Source organism: Oncorhynchus clarkii, chromosome 20 (assembly GCF_045791955.1).
Source record: "Oncorhynchus clarkii lewisi isolate Uvic-CL-2024 chromosome 20, UVic_Ocla_1.0, whole genome shotgun sequence".
NCBI classification, from domain to species: domain Eukaryota; kingdom Metazoa; phylum Chordata; class Actinopteri; order Salmoniformes; family Salmonidae; genus Oncorhynchus; species Oncorhynchus clarkii.
The window spans coordinates 16,222,352-16,238,664 of NC_092166.1; the positions used below are offsets into that span (position 1 = coordinate 16,222,352).

The following is a 16,313-nucleotide window of genomic DNA, read 5'->3' on the forward strand; positions in this document are numbered from 1 at the left end:
GTGGATATTGTCAGGCACCATACTTTTGTTATGTTCCGTGTTTTTGGCACGTTTATGTTTTTATGTGCTGTCGTTTTTGGACCGGAATTAAAGTGTGCCTGTTTACTGCACTCTGCTCTTCTGCACCTGACTTTGCCTCCCGTACACACTCCTAACACTGTCAATGATGTTAGTATTGTGGAGTAAGCACAATGTTGCTGATCCATCCTCAGCCATTAAACTCTGTAACTGTTTTAAAGTCACCGTTGGCCCCATGGTGAAATCCCTGAGTGGTTTCCTTCCTCTCCGGCAACTGAGTTAGGAAGGACGCCTCTATCTTTGTTGTGACTGGGTGTATTGATCAAAGTGTAATTAATAACTTCACCATGCTCAAAGGGATATTCAATGTCTGCTTTTTTTACCCATCTACCAATAGGTGCTGTTCTTTGCGAGGCATTGGAAAACCTCCCTGGTCTTTGTGGTTGAATCTGTGTTTGAAATTCACTGCTCGACTGAGAGACCTTACAGATAATTGTATGTGTGGGGGTACAGAGATGAGGTAGTCGTTCAAAAATCATGTTAAACACTTATTGCACACAGAGTCCGTGCAATTTATTATGTGACTTGTTGTGTTTACTCCTGAACTTATGTAGGCTTGATATAAAAGGGATTGAATACTTGTTGACTCAAGACATTTCAGCCCTTCATTTTTTAAGAATTTGAAAAAATCATTCCACTTTGACATTATGGTGTATTGGGTGTAGGCCAGTGACAAAATATCTCAATTGAATCCATTTTAAAGTCAGGCTGTAACACAACAAAATGTAAGAATGTCGTGTTTGTAAATACTTTCTGAAGGCACTGTATATCTTTTCATTAGCGCAACGTGACTGGTTGTAATGTCTGACTGAAATACAGGACAATTCAACCCTTTTTTCTAAATTAGTGGGGTTTGAAGTTGTAAAGTGCAGGACATGATTGTTTGGTTGCAGAACAAAGGGCCAAAGTGCGCGACTGTACTGTACACTTCCTTGTTCGACTTCATTAAACAGGAACAGCCCCACTGATGCTATAGAATAGATTAGAATACATTAATTAGATTAGAAAAAACCGTTATTGTCCTCACAAAAATGCTATTTGTTTTAATTAGGAATTTCAAACCTTTTCACAGTTTCACAGTAGAAGTCATTGGCTCTCCCTGGTCCTGTGGCTCTGCTACTGTGAATCATGCTACTGTGTGTTTCGACTAACAAATGGCCTCTTGACATAAGCAAATAGAAGAGCAAGCTTTTCCATATTTATTATATTGTAGTAAGCGCTGTGCTATTGTCCTATTACACACACATACACAGAAACACATTCTTATGCAAACACGCACACACCTCCAGAGGGTGTGTGAGGGTGGAGGAATGAGGGTGGATGTCTGTCTGAGGACAGGACAATGTACTTCCTGGAGAGAGACCAGATTTATTATCGGTAAATAATGACACCCAGACAGACAGGCAAAGACAGTCAGATGGATGGATAGTGAAGAGGAACAATCTAGTCCTATATAAATTGGAAACCTTTTGAGTATTATCCAGATGCCCCAACTACAGCTATTATGCTTTATGAAGCATTATAACACATTCATATAAAAAAGAGAAAGAATTGGCAACCAAAGTGCAAATGTTTACTGTTCTTTCTTGGTGTTTTTATAGGTGTACAAAAAGAAGACAGAGACGGCCAAGAAGGAGTACCTGAAACAGCTGGCTGCGTACAGAGCGAGCCTGCTCTCACAGGTAGGGACCCAGACATAAACATGTCTTCATGAGAGCTGTGGTCAGTTGATTCTCTATGACTGTATGACTCTGATAAGGTAACACTGTTACATTCTTTACCCTCTTCCATCTCTGTCTTTCATGTTCTCTCTCCCCTCCTTCAGAATTACATTGATCCAGGTGAAGTCAAGGTGTCCCAGGCCACCTCTATGCTGGGCCCCAAGCCCCCCGTGTTCCCCGGATCAGGCCAGCAGCACCCCCACCCCCATCACTCCCACCCCAGCCTCTACATGAGCCACCCCTACCACCACCAGAGCCACCACCCCCACCCCCACCACCAGCAACAGCAGTCCCAGCAGCACCAGGCCGGCCTCAGCCCCCACCTGTCCCCCCTCCAGGGTCTCTCCAGGGGGGTGGCCCCCCGGGCCAGTGGACCCCATCCAGGAGGAGTGTCTCTGGGCAGCATGGCGGCGGCGACAACCCCTCCCCTCCAGATCAGCCCGCCCCTCCACTCCCACTCTCACCTAGGAATGCACCACCAGCAACAGCTCAGCGGACACCCGCGGTCTCTGCACTCGCCCTCTATGGCCCAGGTGAGTTCAACACACAAACACACACTCATGGCCCAGGTGAGTTCAACACACAAACACACACTCATGGCCCAGGTGAGTTCAACACACAAACACACACTCATGGCCCAGGTGAGTTCAACACACAAACACACACTCATGGCCCAGGTGAGTTCCACACTGTACATATTATGCATATTGTGGTAATACACTTAAACATGGTCACCTACAATGTACAGCTACACACACTCACATAAACATGCATACGTGATGCAACCACATCAAATGGAGAGTGTAAGGTGTGTGTGTGTGTGTGTGTGTGTGTGTGTGTGTGTGTGTGTGTGTGTTATGGGTTGATGATGATGTTATACTGTCTATGATTCATGTTATTTACAATCACATCCGGTCCCTTCAAGTTCCCTCAGGGCCAGAGACTGAGGGCAAGCCAGGATGTATTCATATCTGCCAGCCTGATACTGTACACACACACACACACACACACACTAGGGCTGTGACTGTCATGGAATTGTGGATGGCGGTAATTGGCCAGCCAAATGACTGTGGACTACGTAATAACCTTTAGAATAGCAATTATTTTCTTCTTCACATTTTCCCCTTTCCTCCGCTTCTGACCACATGTGCTGCCATAGAAATAGAATGAATAGAATGGGAATCCCATTCAAGTCAATGATGGCATAATGGGTGGACTGGCGGCCATTGCGAGTGTACCCATAGGAGCAAAGCAGGAAGTAAAAGCAGGAAGTGTACCCATCAATATGTGCTGTGATTTGTTGATTCAACTCAACTGACATGACAAAAAATGCATTCCATTGCATGAGCCACATCAGTTAACATCATTTGAATGAAAATTCTACATTACCAAGGAAATTATTCCATCACAATATCAGGCAGCCGTTGCAAGTGTACCCATGAGTTTATTCCATTCTATTCATCGCTTGCTTCAACACCTTGCATGTTTCAGCAAGGGGCAACAAAGTATCATCATGTTGTTAAGAGTCCATGTTATACCAGAAATGGACTAAATCACTCAGATGCCCAGCTGTCTCATCTTCAGTCAGCTGTTCCTCCCCCTCACAAAATGTTGTTGAATATATTTTTAAGTGGTTATGAAGGTTATTTTATTTTCATGGCGGTCTTTATCCATAACCGTAGGTTATATGGTAATCGTGCCATCCCTAACACACACACACACACACACACACACACACACACACACACACACACACACAATCCCCCATGTTCCATTTTCTCCCAGTAATAAACAAATGCATTAGGCTGATGATGTGATATAAGGATGCCAACAGCAGCACATTGAGATTGATGAATGCATCAGTGGTGGAGACAAAACACCAGGCAGGCAGGGCTATCTGATGAAACCAGTCTAGCAGACAGGACAGGACACACACACACAGGAAATGAGATGAGTTCTCTGTAGAGGCTAGTCAACAACACAGATTGGAAGAGCATCTCTCTCTCATATATAGAGAGAATACATACAAGAATACAAAATGGAGCTCAATGGGCTAATTTCCTCACTAATGCAACAGAGAAGTTGTGCATTGTCCTGGAAATAAAATACAAACGCACCAACAAACAAAGAAAATAATGAATAAACCAATCAACCACAGAACAGTTGTGTTAGAGAGAGGTGTAACGGTCTGAGTGTAGTGGGTGAGGAGTCAGGCGCAGGAAGCAGAGAGTTCAGGGGAGTGCTATTTTAATGCACTGAATAAACGCTGAACATAAGCCAACCCTCACAAAAACACAGGGCGTACTGAACAAACAAATGCCCCAAACAGGGGGACTTAAACTGTCCAGGGAAAAACCCACAAAATGGGAAAACACAAAACCCAATAGACGTGCACACAAGTACACCAAACAGACGATCACAATAATTAATCCCGCACAAGGAACCCTGCGGGCCGGCTGACTAATAAAGCCTACTACCTAACTCAAAACAGGTGCACACAATCAACACATAAGGAGGGGGAGGAAATAATCAGTAGCAGCTAGTAGGCCGGCGACGACGACCGCCGAGCGCCACCCGAACGGGAAGGGGAGTGTCCTTCGGTCGGAGTCGTGACAAGAGGACTGTGGGAGGGACACATCTAACATGCCCCACTGTCTATACTTTCCAGGTCCATACCCAAACAGTTCGAACTACTAATTAAAAAAATTACTCTCTCCAGAAATAAGTCTCTCACTGTTGCCGCCTGCTACCGACCCCCCTCAGCTCCCAGCTGTGCCCTGGACACCATTTGTGAATTGATCGCCCCCCATCTAGCTTCAGTGTTTGTTCTGTTAGGTGACCTAAACTGGGATATGCTTAACACCCTGGCAGTCCTACAATCTAAGCTAGATGCCCTCAATCTCACACAAATCATCAAGGAACCCACCAGGTAAATCTGTAAACAAGGGCACCCTCATAAACGTTATCCTGACCAACTGGCCCTGCAAATACACCTCCGCTGTCTTCAATCAGGATCTCAGCGATCACTGCCTCATTGCCTGTATCCGCTACGGGTCTGCAGTGAAACGACCACCCCTCATCACTGTCAAACGCTCCCTAAAACACTTCTGCGAGCAGGCCTTTCTAATCGACCTGGCCCGGGTATCCTGGAAGGATATTGACCTCATCCCGTCAGTTGAGGATGCCTGGTCATTCTTTAAAAGTAACTACCTCACCATCTTAGATAAGCATGCTCCGTTCAAAAAATGCAGAACTAAGAACAGATATAGCCCTTGGTTCACTCTAGACCTGACTGCCCTCGACCAGCACAAAAACATCCTGTGGCGGACTGCAATAGCATCGAATAGTCCCCGCGATATGCAACTGTTCAGGGAAGTCAGGAACCAATACACGCAGTCAGTCAGGAAAGCAAAGGCCAGCTTTTTCAAGCAGAAATTTGCATCCTGTAGCTCTAACTCCAAAAAGTTCTGGGACACTGTAAATTCCATGGAGAACAAGAGCACCTCCTCCCAGCTGCCCACTGCACTGAGGCTAGGTAACACGGTCACCACTGATAAATCCATGATAATCGAAAACTTCAACAAGCATTTCTCAACGGCTGGCCATGCCTTCCTCCTGGCTACTCCAACCTCGGCCAACAGCTCCGCCCCCCCCCCCCACAGCTACTCGCCCAAGCTTCTCCTGTACAAATCAGCTGGTCTTGACAATCTGGACCCTCTATTTCTGAAACTATCCGCCGCCATTGTTGCAACCCCTATTACCAGCCTGTTCAACCTCTCTTTCATATCATCTGAGATCCCCAAGGATTGGAAAGCTGCCGCAGTCATCCCCCTCTTCAAAGGGGGAGACACCCTGGAACCAAACTGTTACAGACCTAGATCCATCCTGCCCTGCCTATCTATGGTCTTCGAAAGCCTAGTCAACAATCCCACCGTACCTTCTTCGCTGTGCAATCTGGTTTCCGAGCCGGTCACGGGTGCACCTCAGCCACGCTCAAGGGACTAAACGATATCATAACCGCCATCGATAAAAGACAGTACTGTGCAGTCATCTTCATCGACCTGGCCAAGGCTTTCGACTCTGTCAATCACCATATTCTTATCGGCAGACTCAGTAGCCTCGGTTTTTCTGATGACTGCCTTGCCTGGTTCACCAACTACTTTGCAGACAGAGTTCAGTGTGTCAAATCGGAGGGCATGTTGTCCGGTCCTCTGGCAGTCTCTATGGGGGTGCCACAGGGTTCAATTCTCGGGCCGACTATTTTCTCTGTATATATCAATGATGTTGCTCTTGCTGCGGGCGATTCCCTGATCCACCTCTACGCAGACAACACCATTCTGTATACTTCTGGCCCTTCCTTGGACACTGTGCTATCTAACCTCCAAACGAGCTTCAATGCCATACAACACTCCTTCCGTGGCCTCCAACTGTTCTTAAACACTAGTTTAACCAAATGCATGCTTTTCAACCGTTCGCTGCCTGCACCCGCACGCCCGACTAGCATCACCACCCTGGACGGTTCCGACCTAGAATATGTGGACATCTATAAGTACCTAGGTGTCTGGCTAGCCTGTAAACTCTCCTTCCAGACTCATATCAAACATCTCCAATCTCAAATCAGATCTAGAGTTGGCTTTCTATTCCGCAACAAAGCCTCCTTCACTCACGCCGCCAAACTTACCCTAGTAAAACTGACTATCCTACCGATCCTCGACTTCGGCGATGTCATCTACAAAATAGCTTCCAATACTCTACTCAGCAAACTGGATGCAGTTTATCACAGTGCCATCCGTTTTGTTACTAAAGCACCTTATACCACCCACCACTGCGACCTGTATGCTCTAGTCGGCTGGTCCTCGCTACATATTCGTCGCCAGACCCACTGGCTCCAGGTCATCTACAAGTCCATGCTAGGTAAAGCTCCGCCTTATCTCAGTTCACTGGTCACGATGGCAACACCCACCCGTAGCACGCGCTCCAGCAGGTGTATCTCACTGATCATCCCTAAAGCCAACACCTCATTTGGCCGCCTTTCCTTTCCTTCCAGTTCTCTGCTACCTGTGACTGGAACGAATTGCAAAAATCACTGAAGTTGGCGACTTTTATCTCCCTCACCAACTTTAAACATCTGCTATCTGAGCAGCTAACCGATCGCTGCAGCTGTACATAGTCCATCGGTAAATAGCCCACCCAATTTACCTACCTCATCCCCATACTGTTTTTACTTATTTACTTTTCTGCTCTTGTGCATACCTGCACATGACCATCTGATAATTTATCACTCCAGTGTTAATCTGCTAAATTGTAATTATTTGCCTACCTCCTCATGCCTTTTGCACACAATGTATATAGACTCTTTTTTTTTCTTTTTTTCTACTGTGTTATTGACTTGTTTGTTGTTTACTCCATGTGTAACTTTGTGTTGTTATCTGTTCACACTGCTTTGCTTTATCTTGGCCAGGTCGCAGTTGTAAATGAGAACTTGTTCTCAACTAGCCTACCTAGTTAAATAAAGGGGAAATAAAATAAAAAATAAAAATTCCCTATAGTGTACTACTTTTGGCCAGAGTTCCATAGATTGGTGTTATTTGAGACGGACATTAGTTTGATAAGGGGACCAGGTCGTTATGGAAACAGCTATGCAGGGGAACAGGTGACAGACCTCTTCAGTGAGAAATAAACATACCTTCTGATTTTGTGTCCGTGTTACCTAGAATGAACAACAAAACAACATTTACGTTTGAGTTATTTAGCAGATGCTCTTATCCAGAGCAACTTTCAGTAGTGAGCGCAGACCTTTTCATACTGGTCCCCCGTGGGAATCGAACCCAAAACCCTGCCGTTGCAAGCGCGGTGCTCAACTGAGCAACACAGGACCCGTGGGAGGGTTTGTGGGAGATTCTAGGTAAAGACGATGTGGTGAATTATCATTTTTTACTGTGATGTGGCTTTCAAGCCTAACTCTCTATGCCACTCACGTCCTAGACGAGTTATATCAATATAGAAAAGGCTACTCAACCTATCCTAGTAGTTTGACTGTGTCTAATCTCGGTTAACCCAGAACTAAAAGCTCACGGAATTTGGTTATGTTTACGTAGTCTGTCCAGTGTCCACGAGAGATTAGACTGTGTCCTACCACTCTCACCTGTCCAATGTGTTAGATGACTTAACCTTCTTAGAAGAACATAACAGAAAGATAGTGTCTTTATGCTGTAGCTTTGAGATTGTAGACTAGGTATTCAGTAAGCATTGTGGGAATCGTTGTTGTTTTCTTTAAAGAGAGGAACTGCCATTTGTCTCTTTATCTCTGCTCAGCAGAGAACTGTTGCTGTGGCTGATCAAACATTTATTTGAGGAGAGGGGGAGGAGGTTGTGGAGGGGTGCCTAGTCTTCATACGGATTAGAATATGAATTTGTCTGAAGTCCAATTTGAGATGAGCTGCCTGTATGGGGCTGCCTGTATGGGGCTGCCTGTATGGCTGTGTCAGTCCGTGGAGAAAATAGGGGAAGAATGGTTAAACGGAGGTTTGGGTTTGGTTGCCACTAAGCCCCCAGCGCTCAGATCCCTCTTTTATTGGGGACTTTTAAATCCCGCGGGGAGTAATAATCCTTCCTCGCTCAATTTTGCATATTTTGTTAGAGAGAGAGCGCAAACAAAAAAAACATCAGGGCTCAAACTTTTCCCCTGAGCTAAGCGAGTAGGGGAAGGGGGAGTATGAGGAGGTGGGGGAAAGGGGGAGAGGGAGGGAAAGAGAGAGATACAAAAGGGGCAGATGGGGCCTTTGTGATGGAGTGAAGGAGAAGAATTTGTGGAACAATGCCTGAATAGGTGAGAGTCTGAGGAGGGGGAAGAGAACTCAGCCACCTGCTGTCCCCTCTCTGTCCCCTCTCTTTTAGAGAAGGGTTTGTAGCGTAGCGCCCAGATTAACTTCCCTTTCATACGCTCTGTCTCTCTCTCTCTCTCTCTCCTCTATCTGTCCCACTTCTCCCCCCCCCCCCCCCCCCCCCCCCCCACAAAAAAAATAAAAACTCTTCAAGAAACCCCAACATTAAAATGTCTGCTCCCATAATTAAAATAACTACTCCTTTCTTACTTCCCACCTTCTGTCTCTCCCCCTACCCCAGCTAGCTAGGGTCCACCTCCTCAGAGTACACTCACTTCTACCATGGACTCTCTACAGGGCAGCTCCGTCCAAAAACCAACTCATACATTGAGGATACTACAATACTTGCTTTATTTGCATGGATATTCTTAATTTTTTGCAGTCGCAGTATCCAACCTGACACACATAGGCTGGGTGCAGCGCTGGGACTACGGCAGAACAGCACCCCAGGAGCACTTAGGATGCACTCATGTCTATCAGAGCCTATTTGTGTCATACTATAACTTAACATGGGTGGTGATTATATAATTCACAGATTCTTATATAGTGTATCTGTGTACAGTACTGCTATAGAGAATTCTACAATACTTTCCCATCCATAGTATCCACGGATCAGTTATCCAAGTTATATCAATCAATGAAATGTATTTATAAAGCCCTTCTTACATCAGCTGATGTCACAAAGTGCTGTACAGAAACCCAGCCTAAAACCCCAAACAGCAAGCAATGCAGGTGTAGAAGCACGGTGGCTAGGAGAAACTCCCTAGAAAGGCCAGAACCTAGGAAGAAACCTAGAGAGGAACCAGGCTATGAGGGGTGGTCAGTCCTCTTCTGGCTGTGCTGAATGGAGATTATAACAGAACATGGCCAAGATGTTCAAATGTTCATAGATGACCAGCAGTGTCAAATAATAATAATCACAGTGGTTGTCGAGGGTGCAACAGGTCAGCACCTCAGGAGTATAATGTCAGTTGGCTTTGCATAGCCGATCATTCAGAGTATCTCTACCGCTCCTGCTGTCTCTAGAGAGTTGAAAACAGCAGGTCTGGGACAGGTAGCACGTCTGGTGAACAGGTCAGGGTTCCATAGCCGCAGGCAGAACAGTTGAAACTGGAGCAGCAGCACGGCCAGGTGGACTGGGGACAGCAAGGAGTCATCAGGCCAAGTAGTCCTGAGGCATGGTCCTAGGGCTCAGGTCCTCCTCCTCCTCCTCCGAGAGAGAGAGAGAGAGAGAGAACTAGAGAGAGCATACTTAAATTCACACAGAACACTGGATAAGACAGGAGAAATACTCCAGATATAACAGACTGACCCTAGCCCCCGACACATAAACTACTGCAGCATAAATACTGGAGGCTGAGACAGGAGGTTGTCGGGAGATACCGTGGCCCCATCTGACGATACACCCGGACAGGGCCAAACAGGCAGGATATAACTTCACCCACTTTGCTAAAGCACAGCCCCCACACCACTAGAGGGATATCTTCAACCACCAACTTACCATCCTGAGTTGGTCTGATGTTCTTACACATTCCTGCACGTGACTTGATTTGGCTGTTATAGGTTTTGTAAGAGACATCAGTGTCATGGGAATTGCGTGATGTGGACTCGGACTCCATAACAACTTGTGAGATTCTAACCATCTGTATGTACAGTGAATTCAGAAAAGTATTTACACTTTCCGAATGGTGTTGACCCCATTACTTTTTCCACATTTTGTTACGTTACAGCCTCATTATAAAATGGATGAAATAAAAAATTTTCCTCATCAATCTACACACAATACCCCATAATGACAAAGCAAAAACATTATTATATATTTTTTTTAATGTATTAAAAATAAAAACCAAGATGATGGAGGTCACTGTGTTCTTGGGGACCTACAATGCTGCATGTTTTGGTACCCATCCCCAGATCTGTGCCTCGACACAATCCTGCCTTGGAGCTCTATGGACAATTCCTTCAACCTCATGGCTTGGTTTTTGCTCTGACATGCAGTGTCAACTGTGGGTCTTTATATAGAGAGTTGTGCCTTTCCAAATCATGTCCAATCAATTGAATTTACCACAGGTGGACTCCAATCAAGTTGTAGAAACATCTCAAGGATGATCATTGGAAATAGGATGCACCTGAGCTCAATTTCGAGTTTCATAGCAAAGGGTCAGAATACTTGTGTAAATGTGATATTTCCAGGGTTTTTTATTTATAAATTTGCAAAAAAAAAAAAAAAAATGTTTTTGCTTTGTCATTATGGGTGGATTGATGAGGGGAAAAAGCGATTTAATACGTTTTAGAATAAGGCTGTAATGTAACAAAATGTGGAAAAAGTCAAGGGGTCTGAATACTTTCTGAATGCACTGCAAGGCGCTCATCTTCTTCTGAGGGATAAGTGTCTAACTAGGTCTGGCTTATTTCACATGATATGTGCACATACAGTAAGTATACAGTCGTGGCCAAAAGTTTTGAGAATGACACAAATATTAATTTTCACAAAGTCTGCTGCCTCAGTTTGTATGATGGCAATTTTCATATACTCCAGAATGTTATGAAGAGTGATCAGATGAATTGCAATTAATTGCAAAGTCCCTCGTTGTCATGCAAATGAACTGAATCCCCCCCCAAAAAAATCCACTGCATTTCAGCCCTGCCACAAAAGGACCAGCTGGCATCATGCAGTGATTCTCTCATTAACACAGGTGTGAGTGTTGACGAGGACAAGGCTGGAGATCACTCTGTCATGCTGATTGAGTTCGAATAACAGACTGGAAGCTTCAAAAGGAGGGTGGTGCTTGGAATCATTGTTCTTCCTCTGTCAACCATGGTTACCTGCAAGGAAACACGTGCCGTCATCATTGCTTTGCACAAAAAGGGCTTCACAGGCAAGGATATTGCTGCCAGTAAGATTGCACCTAAATCAACCATTTATCGGATCATCAACAACTTCAAGGAGAGCGGTTCAATTGTTGTGAAGAAGGCTTCAGGGCGCGCAAGAAAGTCCAGCAAGCGCCAGGACCATCTCCTAAAGTTGATTCAGCTGCGGGATCGGGGCACCACCAGTACAGAGCTTGCTCAGGAATGGCAGCAGGCAGGTGTGAGTGCATCTGCACGCACAGTGAAGACTTTTGGAGGATCGCCTGGTGTCAAGAAGGGCAGCAAAGAAGCCACTTCTCTCCAGGAAAAACATCAGGGACAGACTGATATTCTGCAAAAGATACAGGGATTGGACTGCTGAGGACTGGGGTTAAGTCATTTTCTCTGATGAATCCCCTTTCCGATTGTTTGGGGCATCCGGGAAAAGTATATCCGGAGAAGAAGGTGAGCGCTAGCATCAGTCCTGTGTCATGCCAACAGTAAATCATCCTGAGACCATTCATGTGTGGGGTTGCTTCTCAGCCAAGGGAGTGGGCTCACTCACAATTTTGCCTAAGAACACAGACATGAATAAAGAATGGTACCAACACATCCTCCGAGAGTAACTTCTCCCAACCATTCAGGACCGGTTTGGTGGCGAACAATGCCTTTTCCAGCATGATGGAGCACCTTGCCATAAGGCAAAAGTGATAACTAAGTGGCTCGGGGAAAAAACATCGATATTTTGGGTCCATGGCAGGGAAACTCCCCAGACCTTAATCCCATTGATAACTTGTGGTCATTCCTCAAGAGGCGGTTGGACAAACAAAAACCCACAAATTCTGACAACCTCCAAGCATTGATTATGCAAGAATGGGCTGCCATCAGTCAGGATGTGGCCCAGAAATTAACTGACAGCATGCCAGGGCAGATTGCAGAGGTCTTGAAAAAGAAGGGTCAACACTGCAAATATTGACTCTTTGCATCAACTTCATGTAATTGTCAATAAAAGCCTTTGACACTTATGAAATTATTAAGGGTCGATGTGAAGCAGGTGGGACGGAGTCAGGCGCAGGACACAGAGGATGAGTAATAACGGACTTTACTCAATACGACAACAAAATCATTTCCACGCAGGGAAAACAATCCAGGTCACAAAATGTAGCGACAACACAGAACAAACACAAAACCATGGGGGGAACCAGAGGGTTAAATAAGGAACATAGTTATGGGAATGGAAACCTGGTGTGTACAATGAAGACAAAACAAATGGAAAATGAAAAGTGGATCGGTGGCGGCTAGAAAACCGGTGACGTCGACCGCCCGAACAAGGAGAGGGACCAACTTCGGCGGAAGTCATGATAGAAATGCTTGTAATTATACTTCAGTATTCCATAGTAACATCTGACAAAAATATCAAAAGACACTGAAGCAGCAAACCTTGTGGAAATTAATATTTGTGTCATTCTCAAAACCCGACTGTACACTGAGTGTACAAAACACCTTCCTAAACTGAGTTGCACCCCTTCTTGCCCTCAGAACAGCCTCAATTCGTCGGCGCATGGACTCTACAAGGTGTCGAAAGCGTTCCACAGGGAAGCTGGCCATGTTGACTCCAATGCATTCTTGATACACACAGGAAACTGTTGAGCGTGAAAAACGTATCAGCGTTGCAGTTCTTGACACACTCAAACTGGGGCGCCTGGCACCTACTACCATACCCCATTCAAAGTCACGTCTTGTCCATTCACCCTCTAAATGACACACATACACAATGCATGTCTCAGTTGTCTCAAGTCTTAAAAATCCTTCTTTAACCTGTCTCCTCCCCTTCATTTACACTGATTGAAGTGGATTTAACAAGTAACATCAATAAGGGATCATAGCTTTCACCTTGATTCACCTGGTCAGTTAATGTCATGGAAAGAACCTATGTACATATGTACATGCTACTAAGATGCACTTTGGCACTGCAATACATGCTCCTAAGTTTGGATGCAACTCCTGTGCCTCTTCTGCCATTCATTCTAATTAGAGTGAATTGAAATGTATCCATGAACAAGATGGCTGCAATTATCGGCACATTCTAGAATCTTTGACCTAGGCCACTCTAGTAACTGAATGTATCTCAGAGTAGATTAACACGGATAACACTGGAAAACATGGACTCTAATGCTAGACTTCTCTTTTCCAGGGATTCCCTCTCCAGTCAGAATTCCAGAACATGCTCAACTCGTCCGGTGGGCAGGGACTGTCCCCATCCATGGACTACAGACAGGTGTGTCGGAATGGGCCCAGCCAGCACCTCGACTGGACCAGCGAATACTGTGGCAACGGGTAGGAATTCACTCTCACTCACTCGGGCAGTTATTTGCATGACAGTTACTGGCTGACAACATTTCATGACCACCACAGCTCTACATACACCCATTATTCTATTCACACACTCAGAATACTCATCATTATTATATAGGATGACAATAGAGAAACACAGCAGATATGAGAGTATGAACGGAGTTTATACTCTGAATGACCTTTAGGGCAGGTTTCCCAGAAATAGATGAGGTCCAATTATGAACTAAGAAGTACTTAGAATGGAGATTCTCCATTGAGCTTTGTATTCCAGGAGTAGGTGATTTTGTTTCACTCTTCCAGTCTGAACCCAAGTTGCAATCAATCAATCAAACTCTATTTTAATTATATTTCAAGGGTCAAGGGTCTCAACACATGTTAAGAGATTGATTATTATTGATTGATTGATTATTATGTGATTATTATTCCTCATTGTTCCTCCATCTCGTCTTCTTTCAGAGCTCTTCAGAGAGACAAGCCTCTGTTCCTGACCTGATCTGACCTCTAACCTCCACAAAACCAGCCCCGGAACAGACTGCAACACAACCCGGTCCACATTCGGTCCCACTCTGCGTTGCCCTCAACCCCAGAAGAAACTCCTTGACCACCACCCCCCACTCTGGCTAAACCATCTGACCGTCACTCAAACAAGAAAGGCAGAAGCACATTTTCCAAAACATCCATATTTTGATATGTTTTGATTCTTTGTGATCTACTTTGAAAATAATCATACTGATGTCATGAGTGGGTTTTGGATTCTTTGTGACCCACACTCTACCCTCACCTGATATTAGATACAAATGTCAAGTTAATGTTTTTGGACTTTGCAATGCATGCCCATAAAGGCACAAATAAATGTGTTCAGAGATGTGAAAGAATAGGCAGTACTGTCCTCTCTACTGACGTGTCATTGGATCGTTACTGGTATGTCACTGGGTTGTGTTTTGAGGAAGACAAGCTGGTGACGTAGAAGCGTTATGGTAGACCAGTGTTTAAATCCCAGAAGTTCATTTAGCACTTAGGGGCTCTTAGGTCTTTTTTTCCACACATCGCAAGATGTAAACCAAAACCCCAAATTGACTTTTATTTTGAAAGGAAAAGCAAGATCATCTTTATCATTTGAAAAAATAAATAAAGAACACCTATTATATTTCTATACCTCTTTCCTCTTTATCTCTCACTCTCGCTCTCTGCTACTGGACTGCCTTAGAGACTGTTGTGTGTCTTTGAGCAGTGTTGTGTTGCTCTTTCTAAACTGATGCTGATCATGTTCATAGGATCCTCTGTGGACTATGCCGAGGCTGGTTAGTATAGACATCACCTCAAGCTGTACATAGAATTTTGTGTTACTCTTGCTCCTAGGGTATAACAACAAAAGCTTTTTTCAAGTGCAGTGTGATTGTGAATTGGATCACACTGGTTTTAATTTAACTATCAAAGAAGGGAAATTGATTAAACGGCTGTTATAGTTGTTTGGATTTTATTGGGGCGTAAACATTTTCAAAATCATGATATTTGTAAGATAAAACTTGCTAAATCAGTAGTTTCCATTCTCTGAAATAAAGTCGTAAACTTTGGCTGCCCTTTACCTGGAGTTTTGTGAAATTAGGCAAATAAAAAGTTCTATTTGGTACAAGGAAAACATCTTTTTTGGTACGACTTCTGGGCATATTGATTACATGGATTCTCATCCCACTCCTGTGTCTGAGGTGGTTTCTCTTTATCAGTAGAAAGCGTCAGAATGAGAGTGGTAGAGACAGATTGGTAGAGTGGCAATATATATAACCCTGACATCTGGCTCGTCGTCACTCTTCTGATCACTCCCATCTCTCTTTCTCCAAGTCTGTTCATCATGCTGCGCCTATTTATGAAACAATAACTGTAGGTGTTTTTTTAAAGTCCTTATGTTTAATAGCGTTGACGATGGCTGTCTTCTCTGTTCCATCTGGGTTCCTTTCTCTTTGGCAGAAAAACGTCTCCAGGCAACAACAATGTGAAAAATTGTGTTCTTATTTTTAGTTTCTAATGTGTTTGAAAAAAATAAAGTCAAACCTGCATTTTTGTGCAGTAATCACTCACTTTTGGATTCCCTGTGTTTTTATTTCAACCTAAATTGCCTGATGGATTGGGAGAACAGACAACTGAGTCCTAATTCTGTAAGAAGTCCTTGAGAATGTGTTGACTGCAAGTAACAATTTCAGCTTTATCTTGAAGATAATAATATTCCTACAAAGATGTTTTGGTACTGTAAACTAGACGTCAGGGAAGAAAAATACTTCTAAATTCAGTGTCTCTACCAGTGGAGGCACCTCAGAGGAGGAAGGAGAGGACCATCCTCCTCAGTGAATTTCATAAAAATAAAAATAGTGAAACATTAAAAAGTTATCATTTTTTTATTAAACTATACTAAATATATTCAAATGTCACC

At 44.3% G+C, this 16,313-nt stretch overlaps 1 protein-coding gene across 2 annotated transcripts in view; it reads left to right on the forward strand.

Annotated features, from left to right (window-relative positions):
- The window catches only part of LOC139376008 (thymocyte selection-associated high mobility group box protein TOX-like), an 84,116-nt gene extending 68,153 nt beyond the window's left edge, over positions 1-15,963 (forward strand). Inside the window, exons 7-10 of one of the 2 annotated variants that reach the window (XM_071118040.1) lie at positions 1,680-1,760; positions 1,904-2,332; positions 13,728-13,870; positions 14,345-15,963. In XM_071118040.1, coding sequence (XP_070974141.1) covers positions 1,680-1,760; positions 1,904-2,332; positions 13,728-13,870; positions 14,345-14,381 — 690 coding nt within the window. In that variant the 3' untranslated portion in view covers positions 14,382-15,963. The remainder of the gene's footprint in view (positions 1-1,679; positions 1,761-1,903; positions 2,333-13,727; positions 13,871-14,344) is intronic. The other variant, XM_071118041.1, reaches the window with a different exon arrangement.
- Positions 15,964-16,313: the final 350 nt, after the last annotated feature.